The sequence below is a fragment of the Oncorhynchus gorbuscha genome, unplaced genomic scaffold, assembly GCF_021184085.1.
Source record: "Oncorhynchus gorbuscha isolate QuinsamMale2020 ecotype Even-year unplaced genomic scaffold, OgorEven_v1.0 Un_scaffold_2095, whole genome shotgun sequence".
In the NCBI taxonomy this organism is placed as follows: Eukaryota; Metazoa; Chordata; class Actinopteri; order Salmoniformes; family Salmonidae; genus Oncorhynchus; species Oncorhynchus gorbuscha.
The window spans coordinates 59830-84502 of record NW_025746688.1 but is presented as its reverse complement, the minus strand read 5'-3'; the positions used below and the strand labels follow the sequence as shown (position 1 = coordinate 84502).

At 45.5% G+C, this 24673-nt stretch overlaps 1 protein-coding gene across 1 annotated transcript in view; it reads left to right on the top strand.

The window, feature by feature from the left end:
* Window positions 1-24673, top strand: part of LOC124024957 (tubulin-specific chaperone D-like) — a gene marked incomplete at both ends in the record, with an annotated part of 92178 nt that overhangs the window by 7894 nt on the left and 59611 nt on the right. The window contains 5 exons of the mRNA XM_046338666.1: window positions 7988-8120; window positions 8893-9035; window positions 10832-10892; window positions 13230-13304; window positions 17119-17213. Coding sequence (XP_046194622.1) covers window positions 7988-8120; window positions 8893-9035; window positions 10832-10892; window positions 13230-13304; window positions 17119-17213 — 507 coding nt within the window. The remainder of the gene's footprint in view (window positions 1-7987; window positions 8121-8892; window positions 9036-10831; window positions 10893-13229; window positions 13305-17118; window positions 17214-24673) is intronic.

Here is a 24673-nt window from a genome sequence, read left to right as displayed (position 1 = left end):
AACCAGTCTCTCCTGTAGTGTTTTATCTTACCAACGTAGTGATGAGCACATTAAACCAGTCTCTCCTGTAGTGTTTTATCTTACCAACGTAGTGGTGAGCACATTAAACCAGTCTCTCCTGTAGTGTGTTGTCTTACCAACGTAGTGATGAGCACATTAAACCAGCCTCTCCTGTAGTGTGTTGTCTTACCAACGTAGTGATGAGCACATTAAACCAGTCTCTCCTGTAGTGTGTTGTCTTACCAACGTAGTGGTGAGCACATTAAACCAGTCTCTCCTGTAGTGTTTTGTCTTACCAACGTAGTGATGAGCACATTAAACCAGTCTCTCCTGTAGTGTGTTGTCTTACCAACGTAGTGATGAGCACATTAAACCAGCCTCTCCTGTAGTGTGTTGTCTTACCAACGTAGTGATGAGCACATTAAACCAGTCTCTCCTGTAGTGTGTTGTCTTACCAACGTAGTGGTGAGCACATTAAACCAGTCTCTCCTGTAGTGTTTTGTCTTACCAACGTAGTGATGAGCACATTAAACCAGTCTCTCCTGTAGTGTGTTGTCTTACCAACGTAGTGATGAGCACATTAAACCAGTCTCTCCTGTAGTGTGTTGTCTTACCAACGTAGTGGTGAGCACATTAAACCAGTCTCTCCTGTAGTGTGTTGTCTTACCAACGTAGTGGTGAGCACATTAAACCAGCCTCTCCTGTCGTGTGTTGTCTTACCAACGTAGTGATGAGCACATTAAACCAGTCTCTCCTGTAGTGTTTTGTCTTACCAACGTAGTGATGAGCACATTAAACCAGTCTCTCCTGTAGTGTGTTGTCTTACCAACGTAGTGATGAGCACATTAAACCAGTCTCTCCTGTAGTGTGTTGTCTTACCAACGTAGTGATGAGCACATTAAACCAGCCTCTCCTGTAGTGTGTTGTCTTACCAACGTAGTGGTGAGCACATTAAACCAGTCTCTCCTGTAGTGTTTTATCTTACCAACGTAGTGATGAGCACATTAAACCAGTCTCTCCTGTAGTGTTTTATCTTACCAACGTAGTGATGAGCACATTAAACCAGCCTCTCCTGTAGTGTGTTGTCTTACCAACGTAGTGGTGAGCACATTAAACCAGTCTCCTTCCTGTAGTGTGTTGTCTTACCAACGTAGTGATGAGCACATTAAACCAGCCTCTCCTGTAGTGTGTTGTCTTACCAACGTAGTGATGAGCACATTAAACCAGTCTCTCCTGTAGTGTGTTGTCTTACCAACGTAGTGATGAGCACATTAAACCAGCCTCTCCTGTAGTGTGTTGTCTTACCAACGTAGTGGTGAGCACATTAAACCAGTCTCTCCTGTAGTGTTTTGTCTTACCAACGTAGTGATGAGCACATTAAACCAGTCTCTCCTGTAGTGTGTTGTCTTACCAACGTAGTGGTGAGCACATTAAACCAGTCTCTCCTGTAGTGTGTTGTCTTACCAACGTAGTGATGAGCACATTAAACCAGTCTCTCCTGTAGTGTGTTGTCTTACCAACGTAGTGATGAGCACATTAAACCAGTCTCTCCTGTAGTGTGTTGTCTTACCAACGTAGTGGTGAGCACATTAAACCAGCCTCTCCTGTAGTGTTTTGTCTTACCAACGTAGTGATGAGCACATTAAACCAGCCTCTCCTGTAGTGTGTTGTCTTGGCAATGTAGTGATGAGCACATTAAACCAGCCTCTCCTGTAGTGTTTTGTCTTACCAACGTAGTGATGAGCACATTAAACCAGTCTCTCCTGTAGTGTGTTGTCTTACCAACGTAGTGATGAGCACATTAAACCAGTCTCTCCTGTAGTGTTTTGTCTTACCAACGTAGTAATGAGCACATTAAACCAGTCTCTCCTGTAGTGTGTTGTCTTACCAACGTAGTGATGAGCACATTAAACCAGTCTCTCCTGTAGTGTTTTGTCTTACCAACGTAGTGATGAGCACATTAAACCAGTCTCTCCTGTAGTGTTTTGTCTTACCAACGTAGTGATGAGCACATTAAACCAGTCTCTCCTGTAGTGTTTTGTCTTACCAACGTAGTGATGAGCACATTAAACCAGTCTCTCCTGTAGTGTGTTGTCTTACCAACGTAGTGGTGAGCACATTAAACCAGTCTCCTTCCTGTAGTGTGTTGTCTTACCAACATAGTGATGAGCACATTAAACCAGCCTCTCCTGTAGTGTTTTGTCTTACCAATGTAGTGGTGAGCACATTAAACCAGTCTCCTTCCTGTAGTGTGTTGTCTTACCAACGTAGTGATGAGCACATTAAACCAGTCTCTCCTGTAGTGTGTTGTCTTACCAACGTAGTGATGAGCACATTAAACCAGCCTCTCCTGTAGTGTGTTGTCTTACCAACGTAGTGATGAGCACATTAAACCAGTCTCTCCTGTAGTGTGTTGTCTTACCAACGTAGTGGTGAGCACATTAAACCAGTCTCTCCTGTAGTGTTTTGTCTTACCAACGTAGTGATGAGCACATTAAACCAGTCTCTCCTGTAGTGTGTTGTCTTACCAACGTAGTGGTGAGCACATTAAACCAGTCTCCTTCCTGTAGTGTGTTGTCTTACCAACATAGTGATGAGCACATTAAACCAGCCTCTCCTGTAGTGTTTTGTCTTACCAATGTAGTGGTGAGCACATTAAACCAGTCTCCTTCCTGTAGTGTGTTGTCTTACCAACGTAGTGATGAGCACATTAAACCAGTCTCTCCTGTAGTGTGTTGTCTTACCAACGTAGTGATGAGCACATTAAACCAGCCTCTCCTGTAGTGTGTTGTCTTACCAACGTAGTGATGAGCACATTAAACCAGTCTCTCCTGTAGTGTGTTGTCTTACCAACGTAGTGGTGAGCACATTAAACCAGTCTCTCCTGTAGTGTTTTGTCTTACCAACGTAGTGATGAGCACATTAAACCAGTCTCTCCTGTAGTGTGTTGTCTTACCAACGTAGTGATGAGCACATTAAACCAGTCTCTCCTGTAGTGTTTTGTCTTACCAACGTAGTGATGAGCACATTAAACCAGTCTCTCCTGTAGTGTGTTGTCTTACCAACGTAGTGATGAGCACATTAAACCAGTCTCTCCTGTAGTGTGTTGTCTTACCAACGTAGTGGTGAGCACATTAAACCAGTCTCTCCTGTAGTGTGTTGTCTTACCAACGTAGTGGTGAGCACATTAAACCAGCCTCTCCTGTCGTGTGTTGTCTTACCAACGTAGTGATGAGCACATTAAACCAGTCTCTCCTGTAGTGTTTTGTCTTACCAACGTAGTGATGAGCACATTAAACCAGTCTCTCCTGTAGTGTGTTGTCTTACCAACATAGTGATGAGCACATTAAACCAGTCTCTCCTGTAGTGTGTTGTCTTACCAACGTAGTGGTGAGCACATTAAACCAGTCTCTCCTGTAGTGTTTTGTCTTACCAACGTAGTGATGAGCACATTAAACCAGTCTCTCCTGTAGTGTGTTGTCTTACCAACGTAGTGATGAGCACATTAAACCAGTCTCTCCTGTAGTGTGTTGTCTTACCAACGTAGTGGTGAGCACATTAAACCAGTCTCTCCTGTAGTGTGTTGTCTTACCAACGTAGTGGTGAGCACATTAAACCAGCCTCTCCTGTCGTGTGTTGTCTTACCAACGTAGTGATGAGCACATTAAACCAGTCTCTCCTGTAGTGTTTTGTCTTACCAACGTAGTGATGAGCACATTAAACCAGTCTCTCCTGTAGTGTGTTGTCTTACCAACGTAGTGATGAGCACATTAAACCAGTCTCTCCTGTAGTGTGTTGTCTTACCAACGTAGTGATGAGCACATTAAACCAGCCTCTCCTGTAGTGTGTTGTCTTACCAACGTAGTGGTGAGCACATTAAACCAGTCTCTCCTGTAGTGTTTTATCTTACCAACGTAGTGATGAGCACATTAAACCAGTCTCTCCTGTAGTGTTTTATCTTACCAACGTAGTGATGAGCACATTAAACCAGTCTCTCCTGTAGTGTTTTATCTTACCAACGTAGTGATGAGCACATTAAACCAGCCTCTCCTGTAGTGTGTTGTCTTACCAACGTAGTGGTGAGCACATTAAACCAGTCTCCTTCCTGTAGTGTGTTGTCTTACCAACGTAGTGATGAGCACATTAAACCAGCCTCTCCTGTAGTGTGTTGTCTTACCAACGTAGTGATGAGCACATTAAACCAGCCTCTCCTGTAGTGTGTTGTCTTACCAACGTAGTGGTGAGCACATTAAACCAGTCTCTCCTGTAGTGTTTTGTCTTACCAACGTAGTGATGAGCACATTAAACCAGTCTCTCCTGTAGTGTGTTGTCTTACCAACGTAGTGGTGAGCACATTAAACCAGTCTCTCCTGTAGTGTGTTGTCTTACCAACGTAGTGATGAGCACATTAAACCAGTCTCTCCTGTAGTGTGTTGTCTTACCAACGTAGTGATGAGCACATTAAACCAGTCTCTCCTGTAGTGTGTTGTCTTACCAACGTAGTGGTGAGCACATTAAACCAGCCTCTCCTGTAGTGTGTTGTCTTACCAACGTAGTGATGAGCACATTAAACCAGCCTCTCCTGTAGTGTGTTGTCTTGGCAATGTAGTGATGAGCACATTAAACCAGCCTCTCCTGTAGTGTTTTGTCTTACCAACGTAGTGATGAGCACATTAAACCAGTCTCTCCTGTAGTGTGTTGTCTTACCAACGTAGTGATGAGCACATTAAACCAGCCTCTCCTGTAGTGTGTTGTCTTACCAACGTAGTGATGAGCACATTAAACCAGTCTCTCCTGTAGTGTGTTGTCTTACCAACGTAGTGATGAGCACATTAAACCAGTCTCTCCTGTAGTGTGTTGTCTTACCAACGTAGTGATGAGCACATTAAACCAGTCTCTCCTGTAGTGTTTTGTCTTACCAACGTAGTGATGAGCACATTAAACCAGTCTCTCCTGTAGTGTGTTGTCTTACCAACGTAGTGATGAGCACATTAAACCAGTCTCTCCTGTAGTGTTTTGTCTTACCAACGTAGTGATGAGCACATTAAACCAGTCTCTCCTGTAGTGTGTTGTCTTACCAACGTAGTGATGAGCACATTAAACCAGTCTCTCCTGTAGTGTTTTGTCTTACCAACGTAGTGATGAGCACATTAAACCAGTCTCTCCTGTAGTGTTTTGTCTTACCAACGTAGTGATGAGCACATTAAACCAGTCTCTCCTGTAGTGTTTTGTCTTACCAACGTAGTGATGAGCACATTAAACCAGTCTCTCCTGTAGTGTGTTGTCTTACCAACGTAGTGGTGAGCACATTAAACCAGTCTCTCCTGTAGTGTGTTGTCTTACCAACGTAGTGGTGAGCACATTAAACCATTCTCCTTCCTGTAGTGTGTTGTCTTACCAACATAGTGATGAGCACATTAAACCAGCCTCTCCTGTAGTGTTTTGTCTTACCAATGTAGTGGTGAGCACATTAAACCATTCTCCTTCCTGTAGTGTGTTGTCTTACCAACGTAGTGATGAGCACATTAAACCAGTCTCCTTCCTGTAGTGTGTTGTCTTACCAACGTAGTGATGAGCACATTAAACCAGCCTCTCGTGTAGTGTTTTGTCTTACCAACGTAGTGATGAGCACATTAAACCATTCTCCTTCCTGTAGTGTGTTGTCTTACCAACGTAGTGATGAGCACATTAAACCAGTCTCTCCTGTAGTGTGTTGTCTTACCAACGTAGTGGTGAGCACATTAAACGATGTGACACAGATTCTTCACCTGGTGGTGAGGATTCTCCACAGCTTGCTGTCTCGCCAAAACAAAGATGTAACTACGTTAACAATGTAATCACAACGAGCTGTGGCTCAAAGCAAACCTCAGAAATAGTTCCAGTCAGACATACACACTCTACACACGGAGTGTAAATATCTAGCCAATACATTTTGAATTGAATAACATTGGTTGTGAACTTCAGAGCTGTGACTATTTGACATGTTTGGTTAAAGGCAAGTAGAAACCCACACTAGTAGTCGTCATGTCTCCTGCTCCAGAGTCGACACCTTCTGGGTGCAACGTCATCGTCTGACTGGCTGCTTCTCTGGCCAGCTCTCATTGGCTCCTGGTGGTGATCAGCGTTCTGTTGTAGTGTGAGATGTGCAATGACAAGAGCCTTTCAGATCCGATAAAATGTTTAGAAATATTGTGATGGTTCAAAGAGGTGATGGGCAGCCCTCACACTGCATCTCTGACCCGCGTCGGTGACTGTCACGCCCCGAGTAGATGGGCAGCCCTCAGACTGCATCTCTGACCCACGTTGGTGACTGTCACGCCCCGAGTAGATGGGCAGCCCTCAGACTGCATCTCTGACCCACGTCGGTGACTGTCACGCCCCGAGTAGATGGGCAGCCCTCAGACTGCATCTCTGACCCACGTCGGTGACTGTCACGCCCCGAGTAGATGGGCAGCCCTCAGACTGCATCTCTGACCCACGTCGGTGACTGTCACGCCCCGAGTAGATGGGCAGCCCTCAGACTGCATCTCTGACCCACGTCGGTGACTGTCACGCCCCGAGTAGATGGGCAGCCCTCAGACTGCATCTCTGACCCGCGTCGGTGACTGTCACGCCCCGAGTAGATGGGCAGCCCTCACACTGCATCTCTGACCCGCGTCGGTGACTGTCACGCCCCGAGTAGATGGGCAGCCCTCACACTGCATCTCTGACCCGCGTCGGTGACTGTCACGCCCGAGTAGATGGGCAGCCCTCACACTGCATCTCTGACCCGCGTCGGTGACTGTCACGCCCCGAGTAGATGGGCAGCCCTCAGACTGCATCTCTGACCCGCGTCGGTGACTGTCACGCCCCGAGTAGATGGGCAACCCTCACACTGCATCTCTGACCCGCGTCGGTGACTGTCACGCCCGAGTAGATGGGCAGCCCTCACACTGCATCTCTGACCGCGTCGGTGACTGTCACGCCCGAGTAGATGGGCAGCCCTCACACTGCATCTCTGACCCGCGTCGGTGACTGTCACGCCCGAGTAGATGGGCAGCCCTCAGACTGCATCTCTGACCCGCGTCGGTGACTGTCACGCCCGAGTAGATGGGCAGCCCTCAGACTGCATCTCTGACCCGCGTCGGTGACTGTCACGCCCGAGTAGATGGGCAGCCCTCAGACTGCATCTCTGACCCGCGTCGGTGACTGTCACGCCCGAGTAGATGGGCAGCCCTCACACTGCATCTCTGACCCGCGTCGGTGACTGTCACGCCCCGAGTAGATGGGCAGCCCTCAGACTGCATCTCTGACCCGCGTCGGTGACTGTCACGCCCCGAGTAGATGGGCAGCCCTCAGACTGCATCTCTGACCCGCGTCGGTGACTGTCACGCCCGAGTAGATGGGCAGCCCTCAGACTGCATCTCTGACCCGTGTCGTGCTGACTGTCACGCCCCCGAGTAGATGGGCAGCCCTCAGACTGCATCTCTGACCCGCGTCGGTGACTGTCACGCCCGAGTAGATGGGCAGCCCTCAGACTGCATCTCTGACCCGCGGCCGGTGACTGTCACGCCCGAGTAGATGGGCAGCCCTCAGACTGCATCTCTGACCCACGTCGGTGACTGTCACGCCTGAGTAGATGGGCAGCCCTCAGACTGCATCTCTGACCCTGGCGTACGGTGACTGTCACGCCCGAGTAGATGGGCAGCCCTCAGACTGCAGTGTCTGACCTGCGTCGGTGACTGTCACGCCCGGTACCAGATGAGGGCAGCCCTCAGACTGCATCTCTGACCCGAGTCGGTGACAACCACACGCCCTGAGTAGATGGGCAGCCCTCAGACTGTATCTCTGACCCGCGTCGGCGAGAGACGTGTATGGAACGGCTAAATCATATGCCCGGTTTAACCGGTGGTGCTGCAGTGTCTGGACCAGTGTAGTGTTACCATGGTACTAGTGTGTGTGTGTGTGTGTGTGTGTGTGTGTGTGTGTGTGTGTGTGTGTTCCTCAGCTCCGGTGGTGCTGCAGTGTCTGGACCAGTGTCACGTGGCAGAGAGCAGCCAGGCTATGCTGAGGAAGCTGGCGGTCAAGCTGGTACAGAGACTGGGTCTGACCTTCCTCAAGCCCCGACTGGCCAAGTGGAGGTGAGACACACACACACACACACACACACACACACACACACACACACACACACACACACACACACACACACACACACACACACACACACACACACACACACACACACACACACACACACACACACACACACACACACACACACACACACACACACACACACACACACACACACACACACTGAGGTAGGAGTCAAGCTGGTACAGAGACTGGGTCTGACCTTCCTCAACCAGTGGAGGAGACCCATTTACATTACATTACATTTAAGTCATTTAGCAGACGCTCTTATCCAGAGCGACTTACAAATTGGTGCATTCACCTTATGACATCCAGTGGAACAGTCACTTTACAATAGTGCATCTAAATCTTTGGGGGGGTGAGAGGGATTACTTATCCTATCCTAGGTATTCCTTAAAGAGGTGGGGTTTCAGGTGTCTCCGGAAGGTTGACTCCGCTGTCCTGGCGTCGTGAGGGAGTTTGTTCCACCATTGGGGGGCCAGAGCAGCGAACAGTTTTGACTGGGCTGAGCGGGAACTGTACTTCCTCAGTGGTAGGGAGGCGAGCAGGCCAGAGGTGGATGAACGCAGTGCCCTTGTTTGGGTGTAGGGCCTGATCAGAGCCTGGAGGTACTGAGGTGCCGTCTCTCTCTCACAGCTCCGTAGGCAAGACCCACTCCCTAGATGTTAATTTGAGAGCCTTCGCATGCCGTTGAGCGTTTGTTAGGGAAAGCTGGTCTCACTGTGTTGAGACCTTGTATGTTTGCTTGTCATTCAGGTACCAGAGAGGGAGTCGCTCCCTGGCAGCCAACCTGTCTCTGTCCCAGTCTGGCTCCACAGTCGAGGCTGTTAGTCCAGACATGGAGACCCAGAGCCAGGAGGAGGACTATGATATCCCAGAGGAGGTGGAGAACGTCATCGGTCAGTCAGCGTTACTCTCTCTCTTCTTCTCTCTCATTCTTTCTCTCTCTCAGCTCTCTCTCTCTGGTTCTCTCAGCTCTCTCTCTCTCTGGTTCTCTCAGCTCTCTCTCTCTGGTTCTCTCAGCTCCCTCTCTCTCTGGTTCTCTCAGCTCTCTCTCTCTGGTTCTCTCAGATCTCTCTCTCTGGTTCTCTCAGCTCTCTCTCTCTGGTTCTCTCAGATCTCTCTCTCTGGTTCTCTCAGATCTCTGGTTCTTGGTTCTCTCAGCTCTCTCTCTCTTTGGTTCTCTCAGCTCTCTCTCTCTTTGGTTCTCTCAGCTCTCTCTCTCTTTGGTTCTCTCAGCTCTCTCTCTCTTTGGTTCTCTCAGCTCTCTCTCTCTTTGGTTCTCTCAGCTCTCTCTCTCTCTCTCTCTGGTTCTCTCAGCTCTCTCTCTGGTTCTCTCAGCTCTCTCTCTGGTTCTCTTAGCTCTCTCTTTGGTTCTCTCAGCTCTCTCTTTAGTTCTCTCAGCTCTCTCTCTGGTTCTCTTAGCTCTCTCTTTGGTTCTCTCAGCTCTCTCTCTGGTTCTCTTAGCTCTCTCTCTTTGGTTCTCTCAGCTCTCTTTGGTTCTCTCAGCTCTCTCTTTGGTTCTCTCAGCTCTCTCTTTGGTTCTCTCAGCTCTCTCTCTGGTTCTCTTAGCTCTCTCTTTGGTTCTCTCAGCTCTCTCTCTCTCTGGTTCTCTCAGCTCTCTCTTTGGTTCTCTCAGCTCTCTCTCTCTCTGGTTCTCTCAGCTCTCTCTCTCTCTGGTTCTCTAAGCTCTCTCTCTCTCTGGTTCTCTCAGCTCTCTCTCTGGTTCTCTAAGCTCTCTCTCTCTCTGGTTCTCTCAGCTCTCTCTCTCGTTCTCTCTCTTGATATGTCTGAAGTCAGCATCCTTCTCACTGTCTCATTGGTTTTAAGGCCTGTATCTTGTGTTCAGTAAGGTGTGCAACATCCTGAACTACTTGACCAATAACAACACAACACAGATTTACATGTTCTGTTACAAAACACTTTGTTACGGTGTGCCCTACTGAATTTGACCCACATCAGGTCTGTTATGGTGTTCAGTCACAGCTATTCAGGTAGTGACTCTCTCTGTCTGTTATGGTGTTCAGTCACAGCTATTCAGGTAGTGACTCTCTGTCTGTTATGGTGTTCAGTCACAGCTATTCAGGTAGTGACTCTCTCTCTGTCTGTTATGGTGTTCAGTCACAGCTATTCAGGTAGTGACTCTCTGTCTGTTATGGTGTTCAGTCACAGCTATTCAGGTAGTGACTCTCTGTCTGTTATGGTGTTCAGTCACAGCTATTCAGGTAGTGACTCTCTCTCTGTCTGTTATGGTGTTCAGTCACAGCTATTCAGGTAGTGACTCTCTCTCTGTCTGTTATGGTGTTCAGTCACAGCTATTCAGGTAGTGACTCTCTCTCTGTCTGTTATGGTGTTCAGTCACAGCTATTCAGGTAGTGACTCTCTCTGTCTGTTATGGTGTTCAGTCACAGCTATTCAGGTAGTGACTCTCTCTCTGTCTGTTATGGTGTTCAGTCACAGCTATTCAGGTAGTGACTCTCTCTGTCTGTTATGGTGTTCAGTCACAGCTATTCAGGTAGTGACTCTCTCTGTCTGTTATGGTGTTCAGTCACAGCTATTCAGGTAGTGACTCTCTCTCTGTCTGTTATGGTGTTCAGTCACAGCTATTCAGGTAGTGACTCTCTCTCTGTCTGTTATGGTGTTCAGTCACAGCTATTCAGGTAGTGACTCTCTCTCTCTGTCTGTAATTTCACAGAGCAACTGTTGGGTGGGCTGAAGGACAAGGAGACCATCGTGCGCTGGTCTGCTGCTAAGGGGTAAGTTGTCACATTGAATGAACAATGATAAACACTGAGCGTCTGTCTTTCAGAAGGTGGAATGATGGCTATAGGCAGGAGCCCTGAGTTATATCTGCCTATAGGGAGGAGCCCTGAGTTATATCTGCCTATAGGCAGGAGCCCTGAGTTATATCTGTCTATAGGGAGGAGCCCTGAGTTATATCTGTCTATAGGGAGGAGCACTGAGTTATATCTGCCTATAGGCAGGAGCCCTGAGTTATATCTGTCTATAGGGAGGAGCCCTGAGTTATATCTGTCTATAGGGAGGAGCCCTGAGTTATATCTGTCTATAGGGAGGAGCCCTGAGTTATATCTGTCTATAGGGAGGAGCACTGAGTTATATCTGTCTATAGGGAGGAGCACTGAGTTATATCTGTCTATAGGCAGGAGCCCTGAGTTATATCTGTCTATAGGGAGGAGCCCTGAGTTATATCTGTCTATAGGGAGGAGCCCTGAGTTATATCTGTCTATAGGGAGGAGCACTGAGTTATATCTGTCTATAGGGAGGAGCACTGAGTTATATCTGGCTATAGGGAGGAGCCCTGAGTTATATCTGGCTATAGGCAGGAGCCCTGAGTTATATCTGGCTATAGGGAGGAGCCCTGAGTTATATCTGTCTATAGGGAGGAGCACTGAGTTATATCTGTCTATAGGGAGGAGCACTGAGTTATATCTGTCTATAGGGAGGAGCACTGAGTTATATCTGTCTATAGGCAGGAGCCCTGAGTTATATCTGCCTATAGGGAGGAGCACTGAGTTATATCTGTCTATAGGCAGGAGCCCTGAGTTATATCTGCCTATAGGGAGGAGCCCTGAGTTATATCTGCCTATAGGGAGGAGCCCTGAGTTATATCTGCCTATAGGGAGGAGCCCTGAGTTATATCTGCCTATAGGCAGGAGCCCTGAGTTATATCTGTCTATAGGGAGGAGCCCTGAGTTATATCTGCCTATAGGGAGGAGCCCTGAGTTATATCTGGCTATAGGGAGGAGCACTGAGTTATATCTGTCTATAGGGAGGAGCACTGAGTTATATCTGTCTATAGGGAGGAGCCCTGAGTTATATCTGTCTATAGGGAGGAGCACTGAGTTATATCTGCCTATAAGGAGGAGCCCTGAGTTATATCTGTCTATAGGGAGGAGCACTGAGTTATATCTGCCTATAGGGAGGAGCACTGAGTTATATCTGTCTATAGGGAGGAGCACTGAGTTATATCTGTCTATAGGGAGGAGCCCTGAGTTATATCTGTCTATAGGGAGGAGCACTGAGTTATATCTGCCTATAGGGAGGAGCACTGAGTTATATCTGTCTATAGGGAGGAGCATTGAGTTATATCTGCCTATAAGGAGGAGCACTGAGTTATATCTGCCTATAGGGAGGAGCACTGAGTTATATCTGCCTATAGGGAGGAGCCCTGAGTTATATCTGCCTATAGGGAGGAGCACTGAGTTATATCTGTCTATAGGGAGGAGCACTGAGTTATATCTGTCTATAGGGAGGAGCACTGAGTTATATCTGCCTATAGGGAGGAGCCCTGAGTTATATCTGCCTATAGGGAGGAGCACTGAGTTATATCTGCCTATAGGGAGGAGCACGCCCTCATGTTGATGTAACTGTCTATAGGGAGGAGCCCTGAGTTATATCTGTCTATAGGGAGGAGCACTGAGTTATATCTGTCTATAGGGAGGAGCCCTGAGTTATATCTGCCTATAGGGAGGAGCACTGAGTTATATCTGCCTATAGAGAGGAGCACGCCCTCATGTTGATGTAACTGCCTATAGGGAGGAGCACTGAGTTATATCTGCCTATAGGGAGGAGCACTGAGTTATATCTGTCTATAGGGAGGAGCACTGAGTTATATCTGCCTATAGGGAGGAGCACTGAGTTATATCTGCCTATAGGGAGGAGCACTGAGTTATATCTGCCTATAGGGAGGAGCACGCCCTCATGTTGATGTAACTGCCTATAGGGAGGAGCACTGAGTTATACCTGCCTATAGGGAGGAGCACTGAGTTATATCTGCCTATAGGGAGGAGCCCGCCCTCATGTTGATGTAACTGCCTATAGGGAGGAGCACTGAGTTATATCTGCCTATAGGGAGGAGCACTGAGTTATATCTGCCTATAGGGAGGAGCACGCCCTCATGTTGATGTAACTGCCTATAGGGAGGAGCACGCCCTCATGTTGATGTAACTGCCTATAGGGAGGAGCACGCCCTCATGTTGATGTACCTGCCTATAGGGAGGAGCACGCCCTCATGTTGATGAAGTGCAGATGAATTGCTCAGAGAGGCTCCAACATGTGTTCCCTCGTTTCAGTATTGGGCGGGTGACGGGGCGACTCCCCAGGGAGCTGGCTGACGAGGTGGTTGGATCCGTGTTGGACTGCTTCAGGTAACAACTGCTTCATTTGCAGCTTTGTCGTGTTGATGTTGTGCTATTTGTCTGTGCCACTGGGGGATCATCTTATCAGACAATATACACATATATGTTAAGGTGAACTCAGCAAAAAAAAGAAACGTCCTCTCACTGTCTACTGCGTTTTATTTTCAGCAAACTTAACTTAATGTGTAAATATTTGTATGAACATAAGATTCAACAACTGAGAAATCAAGTTTCACAGACATGTGACTAACAGAAATGGAATAATGTGTCCCTGAACAAAGAGGGGGTCAAAATCAAAAGTAACAGTCATCATCTGGTGTGGCCACCAGCTGCATTAAGTACTGCAGTGCATCTCCTCCTCATGGACTGCACCAGATTTGCCAGTTCTTGCTGTGAGATGTTACCCCACTCTTCCACCAAGGCACCTGCAAGTTCCCAGACATTTCTGGGGGGCCTTAGCCCTCACCCTCCGATCCAACAGGTCCCAGACGTGCTCAATGGGATTGAGATCTGGGCTCTTCGCTAGCCACGGCAGAACACTCAGAACATTCCTGTCTTGCAGGAAATCAGGCACAGAACGAGCAGTATGGCTGGTGGCATTGTCATGCTGGAGGGTCATGTCAGGATGAGCCTGCAGGAAGGGTACCACATGAGGGAGGAGGATGTCTTCCCTGTAACGCACATCGTTGAGATTGCCTGCAATGACAACAAGCTCAGTCCGATGATGCTGTGACACACCGCCCCAGACTATGACGGACCCTTCACCTCCAAATGAATCCCGCTCCAGAGTACAGGCCTCGGTGTAACGCTCATTCCTTTGACGATAAACGCGAATCCGACCATCACCCCTGGTGAGACAAAACACCGTCGCTGGACCAGTCCTGTCTGGTCCAACGACGGTGGGTTTGTGCCCATAAGCAACGTTGTTGCCGGTGATGTCTGGTGAGGACCTGCATTACAACAGGCCTACAAGCCCTCAGTCCAGCCTCTCTCAGCCTATAGCGGACAGTCTGAGCACTGATGGAGGGATTGTGCGTTCCTGGTGTAACTCGGGCAGTTGTTGTTACCATCCTGTACCTGTCCCGCAGGTGTGATGTTCGGATGTACCGATCCTGTGCAGGTGTGGTTACACGTGGTCTGCCACTGCGAGGACGATCAGCTGTCCGTCCTGTCTCCCTGTAGCGGTGTCTTAGGCGTCTCATAGTACGGACATTGCAATTTCTTTCCCTGGCCACATCTGCAGTCCTCATGCCTCCTTGCAGCATGCCTAAGGCACGTTCACGCAGATGAGCAGGGACCCTGGGCATCTTTCATTTGGTGTTTTTCAGAGTCAGTAGAAAGGCCTCTTTAGTGTCCTACGTTTTCATAACTGTGACCTTAATTGCGTACCGTCTGTAAACTGTTAGTGTCTTAACGACCGTTCCACAGGTGCATGTTCATTCATTGTTTATGGTTCATTGAACAAGCATGGTGTTTAAACCCTTTACAATGAAGATCTGTGAAATTCATTCGTAAAAATCCAAATATCTTTGAAAGACAGGGTCCTGAAAAAGGGGACGTTTATTTTTTTGCTGAGTTTATTAAATCTCCCAAACAGTAATTCTGATTCCCGTGTAAAATAACCCTTTGACTGATTAAAATACGACCCGTAATGTTTTTTTTGGGGTGGGGGGGTAGAATTTTTAAAATCTTTTCCTCTCATGGCTACCAGGAAGTTTATAAAGACAGGCTGAGTGGGCGGGGAGCTTATATTCATGAGCTGGCCTTGACTGACAGGTCTTTGAAAAGTTATGAAACTTGGATGCAGTGTTGCCGTAAAATCCATCTCAAGCTAATTTGGTGAAACACAAAGCAATATTAAACATTCAAAAAATAAAATAAATTACGCTGTGATTTTAGAAATACCGACAGTTCATTTGTTCGTTAGACATGGTGGGATCTTTTTCTGTCGGTGAAATTTAATTATGCGGGAAACTGCGGTGGAGACACATTTTTTTTGCGCAAATATTAATATAAAAACATATTGAAGGAAACTTGTAGTCACGTGATGATATTGTGTGTTGTCCTCCCACTACCACTCAGGTAACATGCAGGTTATTGTGGTCCTCCCACTACCACCCAGGTAACATGCAGGTTATTGTGGTCCTCCCACTACCACCCAGGTAACATGCAGGTTATTGTGGTCCTCCCACTACCACCCAGGTAACATGCAGGTTATTGTGGTCCTCCCACTACCACCCAGGTAACATGCAGGTTATTGTGGTCCTCCCACTACCACCCAGGTAACATGCAGGTTATTGTGGTCCTCCCACTACCACCCAGGTAACATGCAGGTTATTGTGGTCCTCCCACTACCACCCAGGTAACGTGCAGGTTATTGTGGTCCTCCCACTACCACCCAGGTAACGTGCAGGTTATTGTGGTCCTCCCACTACCACCCAGGTAACATGCAGGTTATTGTGGTCCTCCCACTACCACCCAGGTAACATGCAGGTTATTGTGGTCCTCCCACTACCACCCAGGTAACATGCAGGTTATTGTGGTCCTCCCACTACCACCCAGGTAACATGCAGGTTATTAAAGTAGTGATGATGAACTTTACAGGGGAGGTGAAAGTGCACAGTGATGAGCTTGATGCTCCGTTACCAATAAACATCGACCGTCTTATTCTGGTGACGTGATGATCGATGCTTGACTGCCATTTGTCAAATTTAAAATATTCTCGCTTTAATCCATAATACTTTAGTGTAGACCAGCCTACCTGCACGGTGTGTGTCAGCTGTTGTCTCGAGGTCAGGTGTCCAGACGCAACTATCAGTAGAGGTGAAGAAACCATGGAAACACTATCAACTTTTCAATTTTTATTCGGTTCATGAGAACTTCAGCGTATAAGTCCATTTTGAGTGCACTATGTCATCACACACTGATTTTTATCAGCAACAGGACCTTTTGGTGAGGAAATACTACTGGGGGGGAAATACTACTGGTGGGGAAAATACTACTGGTGGGGAAAATACTACTGGTGGGGAAAATACTACTGGTGGGGAAAATACTGCTGGTGGGGAAAATACTACTGGTGGGGAAAATACTACTGGTGGGGAAAATACTACTGGTGGGGAAAATACTACTGGTGGGAAAATACTACTGGTGGGGAAATACTGCTGATGGAAAAAAGCACATTTTCTTCATGCAGATTCTAGAATATTCACGTGAAAATCTGTTGCCAATTGATGGAATCCTAGCTGGTGATGTAACAAATAAATATGATACATCTCCCGTTTGGCAAGTCTCTTGTGATGCGGTTCACAGCCACACTGACGGATGTGTTGACATGACAACTGCGTTGGAGTTCTGAATGACCCTTCTAATTCTATTTGCTGACATCCTACAGTTACATTTTGGCATCAGCAGAGTAGCTGTCTCGTTATATAAGTCACGCCCCTCTGCAAACACACCTTCTCCCGTGTCGGTTACGAGGTGTAACTTATGACGATTAGGGAAGAGAATATCATGTTCCGTTGGTGTATTAAAATGAGAGTTGGGATGATGTCCCCCTACCGCCTTAATAACCCCCCCCCCCCCCCCATCTTGAATCCAAGGGTTTGACATGGGGAGGGGACCAGTCACTTTATCAATGTAGAAGCAACAGTCATTTTTCATACTTTGTCGTCACACTTTGACCTGGTTTCATCCAAATATCATTCAATTTGATGAAAACATGATTGTTAACGGTTCATGACTGTTTTTAAGGTAGTTTTTGCGGAGCTCAGGTCAGTTTTGCGGATGTGAAATGTCATCCTTGGTGTGTGTGTTCTTGTTCTAGTTTCCAGGAGACAGACAACGCGTGGCATGGAGGCTGCTTGGCCCTGGCAGAGCTGGGGAGAAGAGGCCTGCTGGTGCCCTCTCGTCTCCCGGACGGTACGTAACAAAACCCTGCACACACAGCTAGCTAGAGCGGCGTGCGGGAGCTTCTTGTATTTGAACTACGACACAACATGTCATCTGTACCTGCAAAGCAACCCCCCATTCCCTTCCCATAAACCCTCACAGTCACAATAGCATACAGAACAACAACCCCCCTTCCCTTCCCATAAACCCTCACAGTCACAACAGCCATACAGAACAACAACCCCCCCTTCCCTTCCCATAAACCCTCAGTCACAACAGCCATACAGAACAACAACCCCCCTTCCCTTCCCATAAACCCTCACAGTCACAACAGCCATACAGAACAACAACCCCCCTTCCTTCCCATAAACCCTCACAGTCACAACAGCCATACAGAACAACAACCCCCCTTCCCTTCCCATAAACCCTCACAGTCACAACAGCCATACAGAACAACAACTCCCCCTTCCCTTCCCATAAACCCTCAGTCACAACAGCCATACAGAACAACAAACCCCCCTTCCCATAAACCTCACAGTCACAACAGCCATACAGAACAACAACCCCCCATTCCCTTCCCATAAACCCTCACAGTCACAACAACCCCCTTCCCATAAACCCTCACAGTCACAACAGCCATACAGAACAACAACTCCCCTTCCCTTCCCATAAACCCTCAGTCACAACAGCCATACAGAACAACAACCCCCATTCCCTTCCCATAAACCCTCAGTCACAACAGCCATACAGAACAACAACCCCCATTACCTTCCCATAAACCCTCACAGTCACAACATCCATACAGAACAACAACCCCCATTACCTTCCCATAAACCCTCAGTCACAACAGCCATACAGAACAACAACCCCCATTCCCTTCCCATAAACCCTCACAGTCACAACAGCCATACAGAACAACAACCCCCATTACCTTCCCATAAACCCTCAGTCACAACAGCCATACAGAACAACAACCCCCATTACCTTCCCATAAACCCTCACAGTCACAACAGCCATACAGAACAACAACCCCTTGGGATAAACATAGACAGATTTTATTTTGGTATTGCTTTTAGAACCATATTAAATATATACAACTTCTCACCACCATGCACCTTGTATTATACAACATATTATAGTCACTTAAATAGTTCCACTCTTGTTCTATACAGCGTTCTGTGATCAGATGTGAAGGGTTAACATTTTACATGAAAGGCTATTTGGGTCGTGTCAGTGCAGGTGAGGAGGGTTTTCTGAAAAGAGGTTTTCCCTGTAGCCTACCGGAGACACCATCACATGTTGGTTTTAAAGCACCAGTCTTGCTTTTAGTGCTTGGTAAACATTTGATCGTCCTATAGACAGACAGGGGCGTGTCCGTGGAGGTTCAACTGTACAGCTCCACTTTACTCCTTTACATCCTGGTCCTAGACTAGAGGCCGTGAGGGTTTTGAGCCACTGTGGACTTCCTGTTATCTGGGTATTGGTTCAACTGTCACTTGGTGTTCAGCAGCAGAGAGGTCTCCTCCTCAGTGCTCTCCCTCCTCCTGTCTCCTTCACCAGCCTCTTAGTCTGTCTCTGTTTGTGAGGGGCTGTAAGCCTGGTGTTTTTCCTGGCTGGGAGCTGGCTCTCTCCCCTGGCAGCTCTCTTCACCCCCCTAACTGGGGTACTAGACTGGTCCGTCTGGCCCTCGGCTGTGTGTTCCTGTTTGACCTCCTTGGAGAGGCCTGTGGTTGTGTGTTTCACCTCTCTGGGGAGGGCTGTGGTTGTGTGTTTCACCTCTCTGGGGAGGGCTGTGGTTGTGTGTTTCACCTCTCTGGGGAGGGCTGTGGTTGTGTGTTTCACCTCTCTGGGGAGGGCTGTGGTTGTGTGTTTCACCTCTCTGGGGAGGCCTGTGGTTGTGTGTTCCACCTCTCTGGGGAGGGCTGTGGTTGTGTGTTTCACCTCTCTGGGGAGGGCTGTGGTTGTGTGTTTCACCTCTCTGGGGAGGCCTGTGGTTGTGTGTTCCACCTCTCTGGGGAGGCCTGTGGTTGTGTGTTCCACCTCTCTGGGGAGGCCTGTGGTTGTGTGTTCCACCTCTCTGGGGAGGCCTGTGGTTGTGTGTTTCACCTCTCTGGGGAGGCCTGTGGTTGTGTGTTCCACCTCTCTGGGGAGGCCTGTGGTTGTGTGTTTCACCTCTCTGGCGAGGCCTGTGGTTGTGTGTTTCACCTCTCTGGCGAGGCCTGTGGTTGTGTGTTTCACCACTCTGGCGAGGGCTGTGGTTGTTGGGAGACAGGGGCAGCCTGTTGGGCGTACTGACGGGCTGTCTGTTGCCATAGAGCTGAGGCTGGAGGAAGAGGAGGAGCTAGCCAGCTGGCAGAGAGCCAGGGCTGCAGTCTGTCTCTGTTGGTCACTGGGCTCCTTGTCTGTTTGGGTGGGAGCTGGGCTGGAGCCCTGTTGACTGAGATCCACTGCGATTAAGGTGGCCATTTTGGAGCAATGGTCTGGGTTGCCTGGTTGGACCCTAACAAACTCCCTCCCTGAGGTGGCCATTTTGGAGCAGTGATCTGGACTGCCTGGTGTGGCCCTAAGGCTCAGGTTCAGTGGCAGGTCCTCCTCCGGGTGCCTTGTTTCAGGACAGCTCCCCCTGCTGGTGAAGAGGTCTGACTCCTGGTCCTTTTTGGAGAGGTTCAGGGGCATCAAATCTTTCTCATCATCATCTTCATCATCTTCATCATCATCTTCACCATCTCGATCAGCTGAGGAGTCGTTGCTTTCGTCAGAGGTGGAGTGCTCTGCGCTGTTGGCTTCCGACCTGAATGAGGAAGAAAGACAAATAATATGCAGAAGATTAGACACTGATCCATCTGTATAGACTAGTTAGATTAGACACTGATACCTCTGTATAGACTAGTTAGATTAGACACTGATACCTCTGTATAGACTAGTTAGATTAGACACTGATACCTCTGTATAGACTAGTTAGATTAGACACTGATCCATCTGTATAGACTAGTTAGATTAGACACTGATACATCTGTATAGACTAGTTAGATTAGACATCCACTGATACATCTGTATAGACTAGTTAGATTAGACACTGATACATCTGTATAGACTAGTTAGATTAGACACTGATACCTCTGTATAGACTAGTTAGATTAGACATCCACTGATACATCTGTATAGACTAGTTAGATTAGACACTGATACCTCTGTATAGACTAGTTAGATTAGACACTGATACCTCTGTGTAGACTAGTTAGATTAGACACTGATACCTCTGTATAGACTAGTTAGATTAGACACTGATACCTCTGTATAGACTAGTTAGATTAGACATCCACTGATACATCTGTATAGACTAGTTAGATTAGACACTGATACATCTGTATAGACTAGTTAGATTAGACACTGATCCATCTGTATAGACTAGTTAGATTAGATATCCACTGATACATCTGTATAGACTAGTTAGATTAGACACTGATACATCTGTATAGACTAGTTAGATTAGACATCCACTGATACATCTGTATAGACTAGTTAGATTAGACATCCACTGATACATCTGTATAGACTAGTTAGATTAGACACTGATACCTCTGTATAGACTAGTTAGATTAGACATCCACTGATACATCTGTATAGACTAGTTAGATTAGACACTGATACCTCTGTATAGACTAGTTAGATTAGACACTGATACCTCTGTGTAGACTAGTTAGATTAGACACTGATACCTCTGTATAGACTAGTTAGATTAGACACTGATACCTCTGTATAGACTAGTTAGATTAGACATCCACTGATACATCTGTATAGACTAGTTAGATTAGACACTGATACATCTGTATAGACTAGTTAGATTAGACACTGATCCATCTGTATAGACTAGTTAGATTAGATATCCACTGATACATCTGTATAGACTAGTTAGATTAGACACTGATACATCTGTATAGACTAGTTAGATTAGACATCCACTGATACATCTGTATAGACTAGTTAGATTAGACACTGATACATCTGTATAGACTAGTTAGATTAGACACTGATACCTCTGTATAGACTAGTTAGATTAGACATCCACTGATACATCTGTATAGACTAGTTAGATTAGACACTGATACCTCTGTATAGACTAGTTAGATTAGACACTGATACCTCTGTGTAGACTAGTTAGATTAGACACTGATACCTCTGTATAGACTAGTTAGATTAGACACTGATACCTCTGTATAGACTAGTTAGATTAGACATCCACTGATACATCTGTATAGACTAGTTAGATTAGACACTGATACATCTGTATAGACTAGTTAGATTAGACACTGATACCTCTGTATAGACTAGTTAGATTAGACACTGATACATCTGTATAGACTAGTTAGATTAGACACTGATACCTCTGTATAGACTAGTTAGATTAGACACTGATACCTCTGTATAGACTAGTTAGATTAGACACTGATACCTCTGTATAGACTAGTTAGATTAGACAGACACTGATACATCTGTATAGACTAGTTAGATTAGACACTGATACATCTGTATAGACTAGTTAGATTAGACACTGATACATCTGTATAGACTAGTTAGATTAGACACTGATACATCTGTATAGACTAGTTAGATTAGATATCCACTGATACCTCTGTATAGACTAGTTAGATTAGACACTGATACCTCTGTATAGACTAGTTAGATTAGACACTGATACCTCTGTATAGACTAGTTAGATTAGACACTGATACATCTGTATAGACTAGTTAGATTAGACACTGATACCTCTGTATAGACTAGTTAGATTAGACATCCACTGATACATCTGTATAGACTAGTTAGATTAGACACTGATACCTCTGTATAGACTAGTTAGATTAGACACTGATACCTCTGTATAGACTAGTTAGATTAGACACTGATACCTCTGTATAGACTAGTTAGATTAGACACTGATACCTCTGTATAGACTAGTTAGATTAGACACTGATACCTCTGTATAGACTAGTTAGATTAGACACTGATACCTCTGTATAGACTAGTTAGATTAGACACTGATACCTCTGTATAGACTAGTTAGATTAGACACTGATACATCTGTATAGACTAGTTAGATTAGACACTGATACATCTGTATAGACTAGTTAGATTAGACACTGATACATCTGTATAGACTAGTTAGATTAGACAGACACTGATACATCTGTATAGACTAGTTAGATTAGACAGACACTGATACATCTGTATAGACTAGTTAGATTAGACAGACTCTGATACATCTGTATAGACTAGTTAGATTAGACACTGATACATCTGTATAGACTAGTTAGATTAGACACTGATACCTCTGTATAGACTAGTTAGATTAGACACTGATACATCTGTATAGACTAGTTAGATTAGACACTGATACCTCTGTATAGACTAGTTAGATTAGACAGACACTGATACATCTGTATAGACTAGTTAGATTAGACACTGATACCTCTGTATAGACTAGTTAGATTAGACACTGATACCTCTGTATAGACTAGTTAGATTAGACACTGATACCTCTGTATAGACTAGTTAGATTAGACACTGATACATCTGTATAGACTAGTTAGATTAGACACTGATACATCTGTATAGACTAGTTAGATTAGACACTGATACATCTGTATAGACTAGTTAGATTAGACACTGATACCTCTGTATAGACTAGTTAGATTAGACACTGATACCTCTGTATAGACTAGTTAGATTAGACACTGATACCTCTGTATAGACTAGTTAGATTAGACACTGATACATCTGTATAGACTAATTAGATTAGACACTGATACCTCTGTATAGACTAGTTAGATTAGACACTGATACATCTGTATAGACTAGTTAGATTAGACACTGATACCTCTGTATAGACTAGTTAGATTAGACACTGATACCTCTGTATAGACTAGTTAGATTAGACACTGATACATCTGTATAGACTAGTTAGATTAGACACTGATACATCTGTATAGACTAGTTAGATTAGACACTGATACATCTGTATAGACTAGTTAGATTAGACATCCACTGATACATCTGTATAGACTAGTTAGATTAGACATCCACTGATACATCTGTATAGACTAGTTAGATTAGACATCCACTGATACATCTGTATAGACTAGTTAGATTAGACACTGATACCTCTGTATAGACTAGTTAGATTAGACACTGATACCTCTGTATAGACTAGTTAGATTAGACACTGATACCTCTGTATAGACTAGTTAGATTAGACACTGATACCTCTGTATAGACTAGTTAGATTAGACACTGATACCTCTGTATAGACTAGTTAGATTAGACACTGATACCTCTGTATAGACTAGTTAGATTAGACACTGATACCTCTGTATAGACTAGTTAGATTAGACACTGATACCTCTGTATAGACTAGTTAGATTAGACACTGATACCTCTGTATAGACTAGTTAGATTAGACACTGATACCTCTGTATAGACTAGTTAGATTAGACACTGATACATCTGTATAGACTAGTTAGATTAGACACTGATACCTCTGTATAGACTAGTTAGATTAGACACTGATACCTCTGTATAGACTAGTTAGATTAGACACTGATACATCTGTATAGACTAGTTAGATTAGACACTGATACCTCTGTATAGACTAGTTAGATTAGACACTGATACATCTGTATAGACTAGTTAGATTAGACACTGATACCTCTGTATAGACTAGTTAGATTAGACATCCACTGATACATCTGTATAGACTAGTTAGATTAGACACTGATACATCTGTATAGACTAGTTAGATTAGACACTGATACCTCTGTATAGACTAGTTAGATTAGACACTGATACCTCTGTATAGACTAGTTAGATTAGACACTGATACCTCTGTATAGACTAGTTAGATTAGACACTGATACATCTGTATAGACTAGTTAGATTAGACACTGATACCTCTGTATAGACTAGTTAGATTAGACATCCACTGATACATCTGTATAGACTAGTTAGATTAGACACTGATACATCTGTATAGACTAGTTAGATTAGACACTGATACCTCTGTATAGACTAGTTAGATTAGACACTGATACCTCTGTATAGACTAGTTAGATTAGACACTGATACCTCTGTATAGACTAGTTAGATTAGACACTGATACATCTGTATAGACTAGTTAGATTAGACACTGATACCTCTGTATAGTCTAGTTAGATTAGACACTGATACATCTGTATAGACTAGTTAGATTAGACACTGATACCTCTGTATAGACTAGTTAGATTAGACACTGATACCTCTGTATAGACTAGTTAGATTAGACACTGATACCTCTGTATAGACTAGTTAGATTAGACACTGATACCTCTGTATAGACTAGTTAGATTAGACACTGATACATCTGTATAGACTAGTTAGATTAGACACTGATACATCTGTATAGACTAGTTAGATTAGACACTGATACCTCTGTATAGACTAGTTAGATTAGACACTGA